This window comes from Panulirus ornatus, chromosome 58, assembly GCF_036320965.1.
Source record: "Panulirus ornatus isolate Po-2019 chromosome 58, ASM3632096v1, whole genome shotgun sequence".
NCBI lineage: Eukaryota > Metazoa > Arthropoda > Malacostraca > Decapoda > Palinuridae > Panulirus > Panulirus ornatus.
This window is the reverse complement of record NC_092281.1, coordinates 10,239,509-10,255,259: the sequence shown is the minus strand read 5'-3', so window position 1 is coordinate 10,255,259 and position 15,751 is coordinate 10,239,509. Positions and strand designations below refer to the sequence as shown.

At 46.7% G+C, this 15,751-nt stretch overlaps 2 protein-coding genes across 5 annotated transcripts in view; both read left to right on the top strand.

Moving 5' to 3' along the window:
* LOC139766928 (uncharacterized) overlaps nucleotides 1-15,751 on the top strand; it is a 166,100-nt gene that overhangs the window by 89,513 nt on the left and 60,836 nt on the right. The gene's annotated exons all lie outside the window — the stretch shown is intronic.
* LOC139766772 (oplophorus-luciferin 2-monooxygenase non-catalytic subunit-like) lies at nucleotides 3,065-5,998 on the top strand. The gene is made up of 4 exons (XM_071695692.1): nucleotides 3,065-4,016; nucleotides 4,331-4,486; nucleotides 4,859-4,963; nucleotides 5,562-5,998. The coding sequence occupies exons 1-4, from the start codon at nucleotides 3,371-3,373 to the stop codon at nucleotides 5,702-5,704; spliced, it is 1,050 nt and encodes a 349-aa protein (XP_071551793.1). The 5' UTR covers nucleotides 3,065-3,370; the 3' UTR covers nucleotides 5,705-5,998.

The following is a 15,751-nucleotide window of genomic DNA, read 5'->3' as shown; positions in this document are numbered from 1 at the left end:
GCAAAGTATATAAACATTTCCTGAAATACACATCCACCAGGCACCTCAAGGAAGCGGGTCGTCTCTATTCAGCCTGTGTGTGTGTGTGTGTGTGTGTGTGTGTGTGGGGAGCCTGAGGCCAGAGGCTGGTGGTGGTGGTGGCTGGTGGTGAAGGATGTGGTGAGAGCAACAGTGTTGAACCTTGGGGTATTATGATGGCTCTCAGGTACTGTTACACTGGCTTAAAGAGAAGCCATCACACCACAGCATGTGTCAATTTCTCACCAATCACTGTTTCCTGAATGTCCATCAAGTTGGCAAAATTAATCGTGTTTGATGTATTTCCATGTTAGCAATTCTATTTCAGTGTTAGTCTGTCGATATATATATATATATATATATATATATATATATATATATATATATATATATATATATATATATATATATATTTTTTTTTTTTTTTTCCCAAAAGAAGGAACAGAGAAGAGGGCCAGGTGAGGATATTCCCTCAAAGGCCCAGTCCTCTGTTCTTAACGCTACCTCGCTATCGCGGGAAATGGCGAAGAGTATGAAAATATATATATATATATATATATATATATATATATATATATATATATATATATATATATATATATATATACATATATATATATATATATATATATATATATATATATATATATATATATATATATATATATATATGGATCTTGACCTCTGACCTATATGAAACGAAAAACCCTCCAGTAAACTTGTTACCTAAAAATTATCAACAAAATGTTTTCTTTTTCGTTGTAATGATGTTTCCATGTGAATCAGCGTCTGCTACACCCAGCGAACAGACGACGAACGCTCAGGCAGATGCGGTATTAACAGGGAGTTCCAATCCTCTATGTCATGTACACTTTATAGAGTTGATATCTCGATCCTTTTAGGACGAAGGAGAGAGAAGGAGTGATAAAGGTAAAGGACAATCAGTCGAGGTATTAAGAGGAAGACATGTAACGTCAGAGAGTAATATTTCTCTGCCAGGAATGATATTTCTCTGTAGAAAGTGATCAGATGTTGAATAGGTTTTGAAATGTGTGTGATGATTTATGCCTTTACCACATAGGTCTGTTATGCTTGATGTACACCGCTGATCTCCAGAGAAGATGTTCTTTGTTCTAGATAACTAACATCGTTTTGCCAGAGATTTCTTTCCTAAGTTCATACATCATTTATTAGATTATCTTTATATTGTTATTTTTTTTGTTAGGTGAGGCGGCACGGCTAACTGAATTTTCCTATTCAGCCCATCATAATCCCATTGTGACCCAGGTCCCCAGTTTAGCGACCAACTCCTAAGGGAGGATGAACAGCTGGGTCGACTGTGGATCGACTACCGCAACCACGAATCGAACCCATGCGGTCGACCACGGGTGGCCCACATATGCATCACAGTCAACAGTGCTATTACACCACGGAGGTCCATTTGAGGCATGTGATCAAGTCTTCTCATTTCTCTCTCTCTCTCTCTCTCTCTCTCTCTCTCTCTCTCTCTCTCTCTCTCTCTCTCTCTCTCTCTCTCTCTCTCTCTCTCTCTCTCTCTCTTCTCTCTCATTAAAGAGGATTTGCCCCACACGGGTCTAGCGTCCTGCAGGAGGGAGGACCTGGAGGAGGTCATTTCTTGCCGTATCTGTAAAAGCTTTCCGGGCCAGGAGGGGCCGGCTCATTATCCCCGGTGTTGGCGGTGATGCAGACAAAATGGTGAGGCTTTTGCTGCTCTTGAGGCGCCTCTCCCACACACCACCACCACTAGCGGAGGAAGGCGCACCTGTTGGCGGCCAGGGCTCAGGCTGGAGCGACACAGGTTGTGAGGTCATCTGAAGGCAAAGGAACTTCATCTCTCGCCACTATAAAATGTGTGGAGGGATTACAGTGCTAACCCTCTTGCTGAGGAAGGCCTATATGAGGAGAACCAGGAAGGGTTTATGGAGGAAGAAAACATTACAGAAAAGACCTTTATTGATGGTCTTGATGTGTGTGGATATCATGGCCACAAGAAATATGTTGGGAAACGACAGTATATTATCATTTCTTCTTATCTGATTACGTCAGGTGCAGTGGTGTGAGGATGATGAATAATGTTATGTTTCTGGTCAGTATATACAAGTGTTCCCGGCGAGACGTGAGCCAGTCTGGGTGTAGAGGCTAGGTCATGCAACGTACTGTATATACGATAAGGAAGCCTGGGAAACACTGGCTCAGATAAGATAATGTGAGGTATGTTGAGTGGCACAATGGTCGACACTGCCCTACTCCTGATTCATCGCGACATGGGTTCGACACCCGAGTATACAACCAAGTATGGTAATGAGAGGGTATATATGATCTCCGCTGAGGTTTGATTATACACAGGACAAATACAGATAAGCGAAGTGTATAAAGAACAGTTTGGAAAACGTGTAAGAAATGTGTGAGATGTTGGAGCAGATAACGTATGTATGTATTCTGGTCGTGGTATTGCGTCGCGCCCAGCATCATGGATCAGGTCTGGAGAGCCGAGGTGGGCAGCTACTCTTCCCACAGTTTAATATCACAATAAATTTCTCCGCCAGAAACAGACCAGTGGTGTCGTATTCCCACACCTCCTCCAGGCTGAGAACCCGCATATTGTATTATCACAAGAAGCCAAGACGAGGGACAGTCAGGAGAGAGAGACATTTCGAAAGTGTTATCTTTTGATTCTAAAGCACATATCTTGTTTTTGGAAGCAGTGTCAACTGTCGCAATGAAGATGCCGTCCCTCGCATTTATAGAAGAGGTGAGTTACAGCGAGAGGCTAGAAGCCATGAACTGGTTCACTGTAGAAGAGAGAGAGAGAGAGAGAGAGAGAGAGAGAGAGAGAGAGAGAGAGAGAGAGAGAGAGAGAGAGAGAGAGGGGAAATGAGAAGACTTGATCACATGCTTCAAGTTTGTAAACCAATCTGACACTGTTGACAACGGGAGGGAATCTAAATCTTTCAAATATATATTGAGAGAGTGACCAGAGGTGTTGGCGTAGTGCACACACCAGCAGGTTGTGAGGGGCCGCTATCGACAGTATCAGCTGTGTTTCCCCACAAGCACATCACTGCTGAAGCACTGAGTAGGCGGCGTCAGTGCACTTGGAGCGATCATTACCACCAGAGGCACTGTGTGTATGTGTGTGTCTGTCTCTATGATCCACCACGCCCTTGTGTCTGGTCACCTTCGTCCTCCACCAACGGCGGCCACCTACACCCACCACTACCAGTCCTGACCTTACGTCTGTCCCTCTGGTCACTCTGCCCACCTACAACATCCACTACTGACTCCACCTGCAACACCCACCACTAGACCCACTTGCACTATCGACCACAACATGGCGGTCATCCATAGCTATTGTTTCTTGTTTATTCTACTGTTTAGTGTAAGCGTCGCAGCCACTGTAGCTAGCAGGACCCCTGAGGAGGACTTGCTTTACCTACCCTGCCCCAACCCGCTGGATATCCTCCCCTGTGTGTGTTCTGTAGACAATGAGACCCACATGAATATGGACTGCTCAGACGTGGCCAGTGAAGAAGAGTTAGCCCACGTGTTCACTGCGTATTTTCCATTCTTCACGTTCGACCGCCTGATTATAAAGGGCAACATGTACCTGAAGGTGCTCAGGGCAGGAGACCTGGGCAACGCCTCCTTCCATGAGTTTCATATCAGCGATGGCGTTCTAGAAGTGGTGGAGGAGATGGCACTAATAGGCAGCATCTCCACAGCCACCATAATGTACTTCAACTCCAACCAATTGACGGGATTCCTCTTCGAACACCTTTATCTCTTCACAAGACTCCAGTATCTGGACATCAGCTTTAACTGCATACAGGAATACCCCTTCATCTATTCCCAGACGCTGACTTATTTGGACCTATCCGGCAACCTTTTCGGCCATCTCCCATACATAGCCTTCAAGAACCTGCCTTCTCTCGTGTTCGTTTACCTTGACATGCTGGCCATACAAGAAATAGAACCAGGTCAGTATCCTCGAGGATTTGCATTTAAGGACATGATATTCACGTTTCCTTTTCATCTTGTAGGACCATTGAATAGGTTGCTAATACTGCCTTGGTTGTCGAGAGGGACAGGAACTAACATTGTGACCATCTCTTGTTTCTGCTGGTATAATCGTGAAAGGAAAAGCCATATGCCTTTTGGTATAATGAGAGGATATATATATATATATCCTAGCTATACTTGCTCATATCTTGTGGTATATCTAATGTGTTGACTGGTCGAGAGGTTGCTTGGGTAACGCGTTACGGTAACTCTTGAGTATGTTATCTGTCAGGGACGTTTTCTGGTTTCGAGAGCCTCCAGCTTGTGTCTCTCAGCCACAACCTTCTGACAAGGCTTCCCGAGGGTGCCTTGGAGGTCAGCAGACCCCTGGCTTTGTTAGGCCTCAGCTACAACAACATCGGTGACGTAGCCGTCAACGCATTCTCAGGTGAGGGAACCGTGGGGCAAAGTCCCTCATAACCATCCATCATTCTCCCATACATCACTCAAAATATAATGTAATATGATATAATGTAATATAATAATATAATATGATATGATATAATATAATGTAATGTAATGTAATGTAATTTAATGTACTGGAATATAATATAATATAATGTAACATAATATAATGTAATATAATGTAATATAATATAATATGATATAATGTACTATCATGTAATACGATATGATATGATGTTATATGACAGTACAATTTATGAAGAGAGAGAGAGAGAGAGAGAGAGAGAGAGAGAGAGAGAGAGAGAGAGAGAGAGAGAGAGAGAGAGAGGAGACCTGACCTGTGTTGTGCTCGCAGGCTTCGCCAACAGTGTTTTATACCTGAACGAGAACGCCCTCACAGAACTGGAGGAACAAGTGTGGAGGCCGTTGCTCGAGGAGAACAACTACCTCCACCTCAGGAGTGAGTCGCAGCTTGTTCCCATGTTCGCTGTGCTTCATAGGAAAAAAAAAAGAAGAAAAAGAAAAAGGTCAATGACATTGTGGCATCATGATAACACGTGGAAGCCAGATAATTATTATTTTTTTTCCCATCATCTTCCAGGTATATGTAGTGGTTCTCCATAAGGTAAACTAGTATTCCTTTTTTTTTCCCACCAAGGTAACTTAGTCTTACCTTTTTTTTTATCCCCAGATAATCTAATCTTCCCTCCTCTCTCCCCACCCCAAGGTAACCCAATCTTCCTCCTTCCCCAGATAACCCGAAACCCAATCTTCCTCCTTCCCAGGTAACCCAATCTTCCTCCTTCCCAGGTAACCCAATCTTCCTCCTTTCCCCTATGTAACCCAATCTTCCTCCTTTCCCTTATGTAACCCAATCTTCCTCCTTTCCCCTATGTAACCCAATCTTCCTCCTTTCCCCTATGTAACCCAATCTTCCTCCTTTCCCCTATGTAACCCAATCTTCCACCTTTCCCCTATGTAACCCAATCTTCCTCCTTTCCCCAGGTAACCCAATCTTCCTCCTTTCCCCAGGTAACCCTCTCCCTTTCCTCTCCCAGGTAACCCGCTCACCTGTGGCTGTGACATCGCCTGGATCATGTTGAACACCACGTTGCTCAGCCTCGTCAGTGTGGACACCACCTGTGCCAGCGGGGAGACGCTGGTCAATTTGGACCCCAGTTACTACGAGCAACTCTGTTGACCGCCAACATAAATCTCTCATTCGCTGGTGATGAGCGAGAGAGTTCTTACACGAGTCCTGGACTCTCTCTCTCTCTCTCTCTCTCTCTCTCTCTCTCTCTCTCTCTCTCTCTCTCTCTCTCTCTCTCTCTCTCTCTCACGTCAGCTTCAGGAGCGATCCTCGTCTTCGAAACGAACCCACAGCTGTTCTCCCTCATGTTGAGACGGCACTCAATCCCCCGGGTGTGGTATCCGGTATCATGTATTTAGGAAGTAAACGATGAAGTAATAAATTCTGTTTCCATCTGATGCGCCCCGTGGTCTTTTGTTTTTCATCCCTCTGTAGCGTACTCAGCCAGTGCCAGATATACTCGACCAGTGCCAGCAACACTCGACCAGTCCCAGCAACACTCAACCAGTGCCAGCAACACTCGACCAGTGCCAGCAGCACTCGACCAGTCCCAGCAACACTCAACCAGTGCCAGCAACACTCAACCAGTGCCAGCAACACTCAACCAGTGCTAGCAACACTCGACCAGTGCCAGCAACACTCGACCAGTGCCAGCAGCACTCGACCAGTCCCAGCAACACTCAACCAGTGCCAGCAACACTCAACCAGTGCCAGCAACACTCGACCAGTGCCAGCAACACTCGACCAGTCCCAGCAACACTCAACCAGTGCCAGCAACACTCAACCAGTGCTAGCAACACTCGACCAGTGCCAGCAACACTCGACCAGTCCCAGCAACACTCAACCAGTGCCAGCAACACTCAACCAGTGCCAGCAACACTCGACCAGTGCCAGCAGCACTCGACCAGTGGCAACAAATCCATATAGGCATCGATGTTCAGTGTCCTCCTGCCTTTATATCTTTACTCTTATCCTCTCCTGGCATCTCTCTCTCTCTCTCTCTGTCCTTGACTGACGACTAGAGAGTGTCAGGTGAGCGGGTGGTGGTGGGAACGCGTCAGCTGCCGTAAACATCCTTTACATATCAAGACTTTCACTCCAGAGCAAACACGAGACGTATTTACAAACAGGCACCACATAAGTGAAACTGGTTTTATGGAAACATTTGGCTAATTGGATTTCCTAAGAAAGCACTTAGAAGGGAGTCTATCAAGATTCGTAAATGTAATATGAACTCATAAGATTAGCTTTTTACCTTGTGATCTGCGTGGGATGGGCGAGACATACCTCATTCACGGGCAGTTTGGGTGAAGGGGGACAACTGGGTAATGAAGAAATGCATCAGAACTCTTCATGTGTACGTAGACCTGATGCTTCAAGGTTAAAAGGATGTAAGAAGTGAGGAAGGGTGAGGAAGGTAAGGAGTTCCACAACTTCACTGTTCGAGAGATGGAGTAGGAAACATAACAGTCACTCCTCGTATGGCTGGTCTCCACTTGGGCACTATGGGAAGCAGCAACAGCCACACATGAGTCACGGGTCTTATTAAGCCCTAATGGCAGCTACACATCCAAGAACAGTAAAGAATGCCTGTTATTACATAGGGAAAAGACTTGCATCACTACAGCAGGTAGAGATGGATGGGTGAAGTGAGGTAATCCTCGGGGAATGAGTGAGATGGATAGCTTTTCATGCCACTCTGGCTGATGAAGAGACGGAGGAAGAAGAACCATGCAAGATATGTGAGGAGTCGTCCATACTGGGGGCGAATAAGGACCCCTTGCAGACATTAAGTTAGCCATCGGTACCTACACAACGCCCTTTGCTACCAGGAACCACATTTCGTAATGTCGATTACATATGGATTACAGGATGGAGTGAGGAGGGGGGGGGACACACATATGGCCAACGTGTTGATGTCGTTGCGTGGATGAGCTGTGGTGTTTTGAATAGAGAAAAACGAATGACAATTACGAAGATATATGAGGAGAAGATGCGTTTTAGCACTAGCGAGTTTAATCAGGTTTCTGCCTCTCATTCTAAGATACTGCACATTTTTCGATTTAGAAAATGTGTTGTCTTCAGGACGAGAAAGAGAATGTGTATTGAAGGGATGTGCGGAGGGAAAGTGAGTTAAGGTTTGTAGGGTGGACTCCAGGCCACATGCCTTTTTTGTTCTTTTCCATTTGAAGCTGGGAAAGCACTCGAGAGATCCAGCACACTGAAGAGATGGAGCGGGCATAGGTTCCAGTGAGAGGAGTTTGGGGGAGGAACACTAGTCGTGGAATGTTCTAAAGTAGAATCGGAAGAGATAAATAAACCCAAAACAGGGGATTTGTTGGTTGGGGAGTTACCTATAGATTGATTAAGTCAGAGGAGAGGAGCAAAAGGGGGAATTGCATAAGGTATTGGATTATTTCACACACCAGCAAGATGTGAGGACCATTATGAACCCTACTTGTGCCCCAGCGGTAGTCCACACACTAGCAAGACGTGGCGGGTGCTACTATCAACGTAATCAGCGGAGTCTCCCACAGGTACAATGTTGCAGAGACACCGAGCAGATGTCAGTTCACTTGGAACTATCATCACCACCAGAGGCACTGTGTGTATCATCACGATCCACGGCACCCAAGTGTCTGGTCACCTTCGTCATCTAACAACAGATCCCCCGCCCCACCACCACCACCACCACTGAAACCCCCCTTGCACCATCCACCACAATATGACGGTCGCCTGCAGCTACAGTGTCCTACTGGTTATATTCCTAGGTGTGAGCCAGGATATCGCATCTCCTGTAGCCAGCAGGATTCACCTGGAGGACCTACGTAACCTGCCTTGCCCCCAAAGGGGAAATTTTCCCCCCCCCCCAAAACCCCAAAAAAAAAAAAATTTTTTAAAAGGGGGCCCCCCTTTTTTTTGGAACCCCTTCCCCCCCCAAAACCCTTTTTTAAAAAAAACCCCCCCCCCCCTTTTTTTCCCCCCCCAAAAAACCCCTCCTTTCCCCCCAAAGGGAAAATTTCCCCCCCCAAAAACCCCTTTTTTCCCCCAAAAAAATTTCCCCCCCCAAAAACCCCCCCCCCCTTAACCCGGCCCCCCCCAAACCCCCCCCCCCCTTTTTCCCCCCCCCCAAAAAATTTTTTCCCCCCCCCCCCCGGGCCCCCCCCCCGGCCCCCTTTTTTTTTTTGGTAAATTTTTCCCCCCCCCGGTTCCTTTTTTTTGGGAACCCTTTTCCCCCCCCCAAAAAAACCCCCCTTTCCCCAAAAAATTTTCCCCCCAAAAATTTTTTTTTTTTTAAAGGGTTTTTTTCCCCCGGGAAACCCCCCCCCCCCCCAAAAAAAATTTTCCCCCTTTTTCCCCCCCCCCAAAAAATTTTTCCCCCCCGGGGCCCCCCCCCCCCGGGGGCCCGGTTTTTCCCCTTTTTCCCCCCCCCCTCCCCCCCTTCCCCCCCCCCCCCAAAAACTTCCCCCCGGAAAAATTTTTCCCCCCGGGGAACCCTTTTTTTTAAATTTTTCCCCCCCCCTTTTGCTTTTTTAAAAAACCCCCCCCTTTTAAAAAACCCGGGTTTTTTCCCCGGCCCCCCCCTTTTTAAAAAAATTTTTTTTTTAAAAAAATTTTTTTCCCCCCCAAAAAAATTTTTTTTGGGGGGAAAATTTTTTTGGGGGGGGGGGTTTTTTTTTTAAAAAAACTTCCCCTTCCCCCTTTTGTTTTCCCCCCCCAAAACCCTTTCCCCCCCCAAAAAAACCCCTCCCCTCCCCAAAAACCCCCCTTTTTTTCCCCCGGGGGCCCCCTTCCCCCCCCCAAACCCGGCCCCCCCCCCAAACCCAAAAAAAAATTTTTTTCCCCCCCTTTTAAACCCTTTCCCCCCCAAATTTTTTTTCCTCCCCCAAAAATTTTTTTTTTTTAAAAAAAAAACCTTTCCCCTTTTTAAACCCTTTTTTTTCCCCTTTTTCCCCCCCCCCCCAAAAAATTTTTTTTTTTCCCCCCCCCCTTTTTTAAAAACCCCTTTTTTTCCCCCCCCCCTCCTCCCCGGCCCATTTTTTTTTTCCCTTTTTTTTTCCCCCCCCGGCCCATTTTTTTTAAAAAAACCCCTTTTTTCCCCCCCCCTTTTTCCCCCCCCCCGGGGTTTTTTCCCCCCCCCAAAATTTTTTTTCCCCCAAATTTCCCCTTTTTTTCCCCCTCCCCCCTTTTTTCCCCCCCCCCTTTTTCCTCCCCAGGTAACCCAGTCTTCCTCCTCCCCCAAAGGTAACCCAGTCTTCCCTCCCCCAGGTAACCCAGTCTTCCTCCTCCCCCAAGGTAACCCAGTCTTCCTCCTCCCCCAAGTAACCCAGTCTTCCTCCTCCCCCAGGTAACCCAGTCTTTCCTCCTCCCCCAGGTAACCCAGTCTTCCTCCTCCCCCAGGTAACCCAGTCTTCCTCTCCCCCAGGTAACCCATCTTCCTCCTCCCCCAGGTAACCCAGTCTTCCTCCTCCCCCAGGTAACCCAGTCTTCCTCCTCCTCCCAGGTAACTCCAGTCTTCCTCCTTCCCCAGGTAATCCAATCTTCCTCCTTCCCCAGGTAATCCAATCTTCCTCCTTTACCAGGTAATCCAATCTTCCTCCTTCCCCAGGTAACCCAGTCTTCCTCCCTCACCAGGTAACCCGGTCTTCCTCCTCCCCCAGGTAACCAAGTCTTCCTCCTCTCCCCAGGTAACCCAGTCTTCCTCCTCCCCCAAGGTAACCCAGTCTTCCTCCTCCCCCAGGTAACCCAGTCTTCCTCCTCCCCCAGGTAACCCAGTCTTCCTCCTCCCCCAAGGTAACCAAGTCTTCCTCCCTCCCCCAGGTAATCCAGGTCTTCCTCCTCCCCCAGGTAACCCAGTCTTCCTCCTCCCCCAGGTAACCCAGTCTTCCTCCTCCCCCAGGTAACCCAGTCTTCCTCCTCCCCCAGGTAACCCAGTCTTCCTCCTCCCCCAGGTAACCCAGTCTTCCTTCTCCCCCAGGTAACCCAGTCTTCCTCCTCCCCCAGGTAACCCAGTCTTCCTCCTCCCCCCAGGTAACCCCCTCACCTGTGGCTGTGACATCGCCTGGATCGTCATGAACAGTTCGTTCCTTGACCTCATTAGCACCGACACCACATGTAGTAACGGGGAGACGCTGGTAAATCTGGACCCCTCCATTTACGAGAACCTCTGCTGACCCCCCTACATAAACCAGCCGCTCACTGGTATCAATTGAAGGTCTTTGACTTACCTCAGAAGACCCTGGACATCCACCTTAAGTCCTTGACACTCCGGTGTGTTCCAAATCTAATATTTCTCGATATGGTCTCGAACATCACATGCATGATTGACTGTCATCTCACAGACGAACTTCATTGGATTTTCCAGTGTTTAGAGAAGCCTGGAACGTCCATGTCATATCTGGATATAATGATATATTCACATCATCGAAACATCATGGTTGGATTTCATTTACTCCAATACCCTCTTTGACTCTCGCCACACCACTTCTCCTCCTCCACTGTTCGTATCCCAGGACGCTCTATCGTGATATAGGAATCAACGCTTCTCACCACCTCCTTCGACCTATAGACATTGCCACAGTCTACACCTCACTGACTTCGACGCTCTGCAGTACCTCACCCACAGACCATGGACTGCGGACCTCAGGACTATCACCACAAAGTCTCCTACATCCGTTGACCCTCCCCGTACATCACCGTAAGGACTTGCAAAGTGCATGGTTGACTGGACTCAACGCTAAGGACTCTTCCTACAGCCTTTAACAGGACTCTCACAGGATATCGCGACACCTTGCATTCACTCTTGATTTGGAATTCAGTTGTTGTACGCCAGTCAATAGGATTGAACTATGTTATCGTAGGCTTGTATCCTTTATGTACATAGCCTTCTGAAAACCAATCCGGCGATTCCATAGCATTATCATCATTGCTTTCCAATGGATTTATGAAATAGTATTATCCTCATGGAAGTCCATGACGCATTCACTGGTCGCCCAGGTTCGAGGGCATAGGTTCGAATCGTGGTCGTGATATCGGTCTACAGTCAACCCAGCTGTTCATCCACCCATAGGTCTTGGTCAATGAAATAGGTACCTGTCTCAGGTCAGGGCATATGTATATGTATATATATAGCGTTAATTAACATGGCCTTGATTAAGACTTCAGACTACAGTTGCCCGTGCCGTCTCAGCTAACATTAAAAAGAATATCTTATTGATGAGAATTATTCCTTCCTTTCTTTGAGAAAGTTTCTACCTTCTATAAACCACGTATAAGTCTTACTAATTCCAGCTTGCGAACTGGGAGGATATTTCTTGGGTCATTTGAGTGTTTCTCAGGAAGCCGAAGACCGAGAGAGAAATCCATTGCTTGAAACAGTTCCCTGATAACCCGGTGGGCAGTGAACCCTCTCATGCCTTGAATATATGATGTTATTTTGTCATTTCGAACGTGAGTTATGCATGTTTCGCACGAGACAAGCCCACAATTTGGTACCTTGTGATGGGCCAGAGTATATCATCATATTGTTATGTCCATCAAAGCAACTTATAGACTGGTATGAGAAAACAGACGAGTGCCAGCAACACTCCAGAAGTGCCAACAACATACAACCAGTGCCAACAACATACAGCCAGTACCAACAACACACAGCCAGTGCCAACAACATACAGCCAGTGCCAACAACATACAACCAGTGCCAACAACATACAGCCAGTGCCAACAACATACAGCCAGTGCCAACAACATATAACCAGTTCCAACATCACTCATTGAGGGTCTAGCAGTGTTCCCATCTCCAGGGTATAACCCATGGCTCTGTCTACCAGGGAGACGTCAGTCAATTTCCACTGAGGTGATTGTGGTGACCAGGAGCAGGATGGTTTGGTAACATTACCGAGGATGAGTCATTCACAATCGCAATCTCTGACGTCATATTGTGAGAGAGGGAATTTCTCTATCATTTTACTACACAAAAGAGAGAGAGAGAGAGAGAGAGAGAGAGAGAGAGAGAGAGAGAGAGAGAGAGAGAGAGAGAGAGAGAGAGAGGAAAAAAAAAGAGCTGAATTGAAAAGTGTTGTTTCGTCTGTTGAATCAGTGAAGTGTTTTGGGGAGCCTTTGTTTTTTGGGCGCACTTTTATGAAATTGATGGAAAAAGAATCGCAGTCAGATATTTTGGTTATGTATAAATAAACGATTTGGGTTTTTTCTTCCCCCGTCAAAGCAAAACAATAGAAAAAATCATTATCCTCCAAGTTAATGAAGACATATTTCACCAATAGAAAAAAAAAAATTTAGTTTAAATCATATCATGAAAACACAACTCGTCTCAAGAGAACACATGTGAGCAGGGAGGAAGAGAGAGAGCCAGTTCAAGACTGAGGACACTGATGCAGGTGTTAAACACATGTGGTTTCATCCTTCCTCACTGTGGCAAACTCGTTTACTCCGACGCAACGACCCAATTAACCTGCAAGTTTAAAAAAAGACATGGTGGTTGCCATGAGAGGTCCCCCCATGAGTGTGAATTTACTCCCTCGTCCAGTAAAACAGGTGCTTACTTCCACTGAACACATAGGGGCACAACACGTTATCCATGAAGATAAGAACAGCTCATGTTCATTGTTAAGGACCGACCCGACCTGTGGCCCCAGGTCGTATGCCACACGCCAGCACACGCCAGCCACACACTCCCCACCCCCGACACTCAGCAGGTGGCTGTTCACTTGGTGGTGTTATCATCAACGCCACGATCCACTATAGCCAAGTGTCTCGCTTCCTTGCAACCATCCACCGTAGTAGCTACCCAACCTCCGCTATCCACCACATCAGCTATCTAACCCTCCGCCATCCACCACAGCAGCTATCCAATCCTCCACCATCCACCACAGCAGCTACCTAACCCCCCGCCATCCACTACAGCAGCTTTCCAACCCTCCGCCATCCACCACAGCAGCTATCCAACCCTCCGCCATCCACCACAGCAGCTATCTAACCCTCCACCATCTACCACAGCAGCCACCCAACCTCCGCTATCCACCACAGCAGCTACCCAACCTCCGCCATCCAACACAGCAGCTATCCAAACCTACGCCATCCACCACAGCAGTTACCCAACCCTCCGCCATCCACCACAGCAGCTTTCCAACCCTCCGCCATCCACCACAGCAGCTACCCAACCCTCCGCCATCCACCACAGCAGCTACCCAACCCTCCGCCATCCACCACAGCAGCTACCCAGCCTCCGCCATCCACCACAGCAGCTACCTAACCCCCCGCCATCCACTACAGCAGCTTTCCAACCCTCCGCCATCCACCACAGCAGCTATCCAACCCTCCGCCATCCACCACAGCAGCTATCTAACCCTCCACCATCTATCACAGCAGCCACCCAACCTCCGCTATCCACTACAGCAGCTACCCAACCCTCCGCCATCCACCACATCAGCTACCTAACCCTCCGCCATCCACCACAGCAGCTATCCAACCTCCGCCATCCACCACAGCAGCTATCCAACCCTCCGCCATCCACCACAGCAGCTATCCAACCCTACGCCATCCACCACATCAGCTACCTAACCCTCCGCCATCCACCACAGCAGCTATCCAACCCTCCGCCATCCACCACAGCAGCTATCCAACCCTCCACCATCCACCACAGCAGCTTTCCAACCTCCGCCATCCACCACAGCAGCTACCCAACTTCCGCCATCCACCACATCAGCTACCTAAACCTCCACCATCCACCACAGCAGCTATCCAACCCTCCACCATTCACCACATCAGCTACCCAACCTCCACCATCCACCACATCAGCTACCCAACCTCCGCCATCCACCACAGCAGCTTTCCAACCCTCCGCCATCCACCACAGCAGCTACCCAACCTCCGCTATCCACCACAGCAGCTATCCAACCCTCCGCCATCCACCACAGCAGCTTTCCAACCTCCGCCATCCACCACAGCAGCTACCCAACCTCCACCATCCACCACATCAGCTACCTAACCTCCGCCATCCACCACAGCAGCTATCCAACCCTACGCCATCCACCACATCAGCTACCTAACCCTCCGCCATCCACCACATCAGCTACCCAACCCTCCGCCATCCACAGCAGCTACTGACTGTGTCCTGCTTAGTATACTGCTCAGTGTAACGCTACCTTGGCCATCACTACTGCCGGAGGGGACCACTTTATTGCGTATCTGTAAGGAAGGAGAAGCAATATGGGGTACTTGCAACGATCATTTCAAGTAACAAGACGTTTCATTATAATTTCAATTTCAAACTAAAAGTTATTTGGGAGGAGATATGACTTTAATTGCAGTTTTGGGTATCATTTGAGAGAAATTGACTTGATTGAAAACCTCAGCACAAGGACTATCTTATGAGGACAATTTTATTTTTTTTTTTATGCTGTATTCGAACGTGTGGTTGCGATATTGTTGTGGGGGGCGGGCGGTCATTAGGGAGGGGTCATTAAAGCCTGTAATTAAGTCTCTTATGATTACGTTTTCAAAATATCTTTTTTTGTGTGTTTATTTGCTTTGCATTTCTTGTGTATTTGTCGGCTTGGGGGAGCATTATGAGTTACTTTCTCTTATCATTTGAAGTAAACAAGTGATTCGTTAACTTATATTTCATTTTCGAAATGAAATGTCTTCTGGGAAAAAAAAAAAGAAAGTAATAATTCTCCGAAATATTGATATTATTCTTAGGGTGGTAAACTTCCTTGAGAATATTGTTTTAGGGTTATCAAGAATTTTAATCAAATATCAAAAGATCCTGCAATTATTCGCTTCGAATCTACTGGGCATCAATCGGCTTATTGGAGCATTATGAAATGATTATTTTAATGATTATTTTATTGATTATTTTAATGATTATTTTAATGGTTATTTTTATGATTATTTTAATGATTATTCTAATGGGTATTTTAATGATTTTAATGATTATTTTATTGATTATTTTATGCTTATTCTAATGGTTATTTTTATGATTATTTTAATGATTATTCTAATGGGTATTTTAATGATTTTAATGATTATTTTAATGATTATTTTAATGATTATTTTAATGGTTATTTTTATGATTATTTTAATGATTATTTTAATGGTTATTTTATGATTATTTTTATGATCATTTTAATGATTATTTTA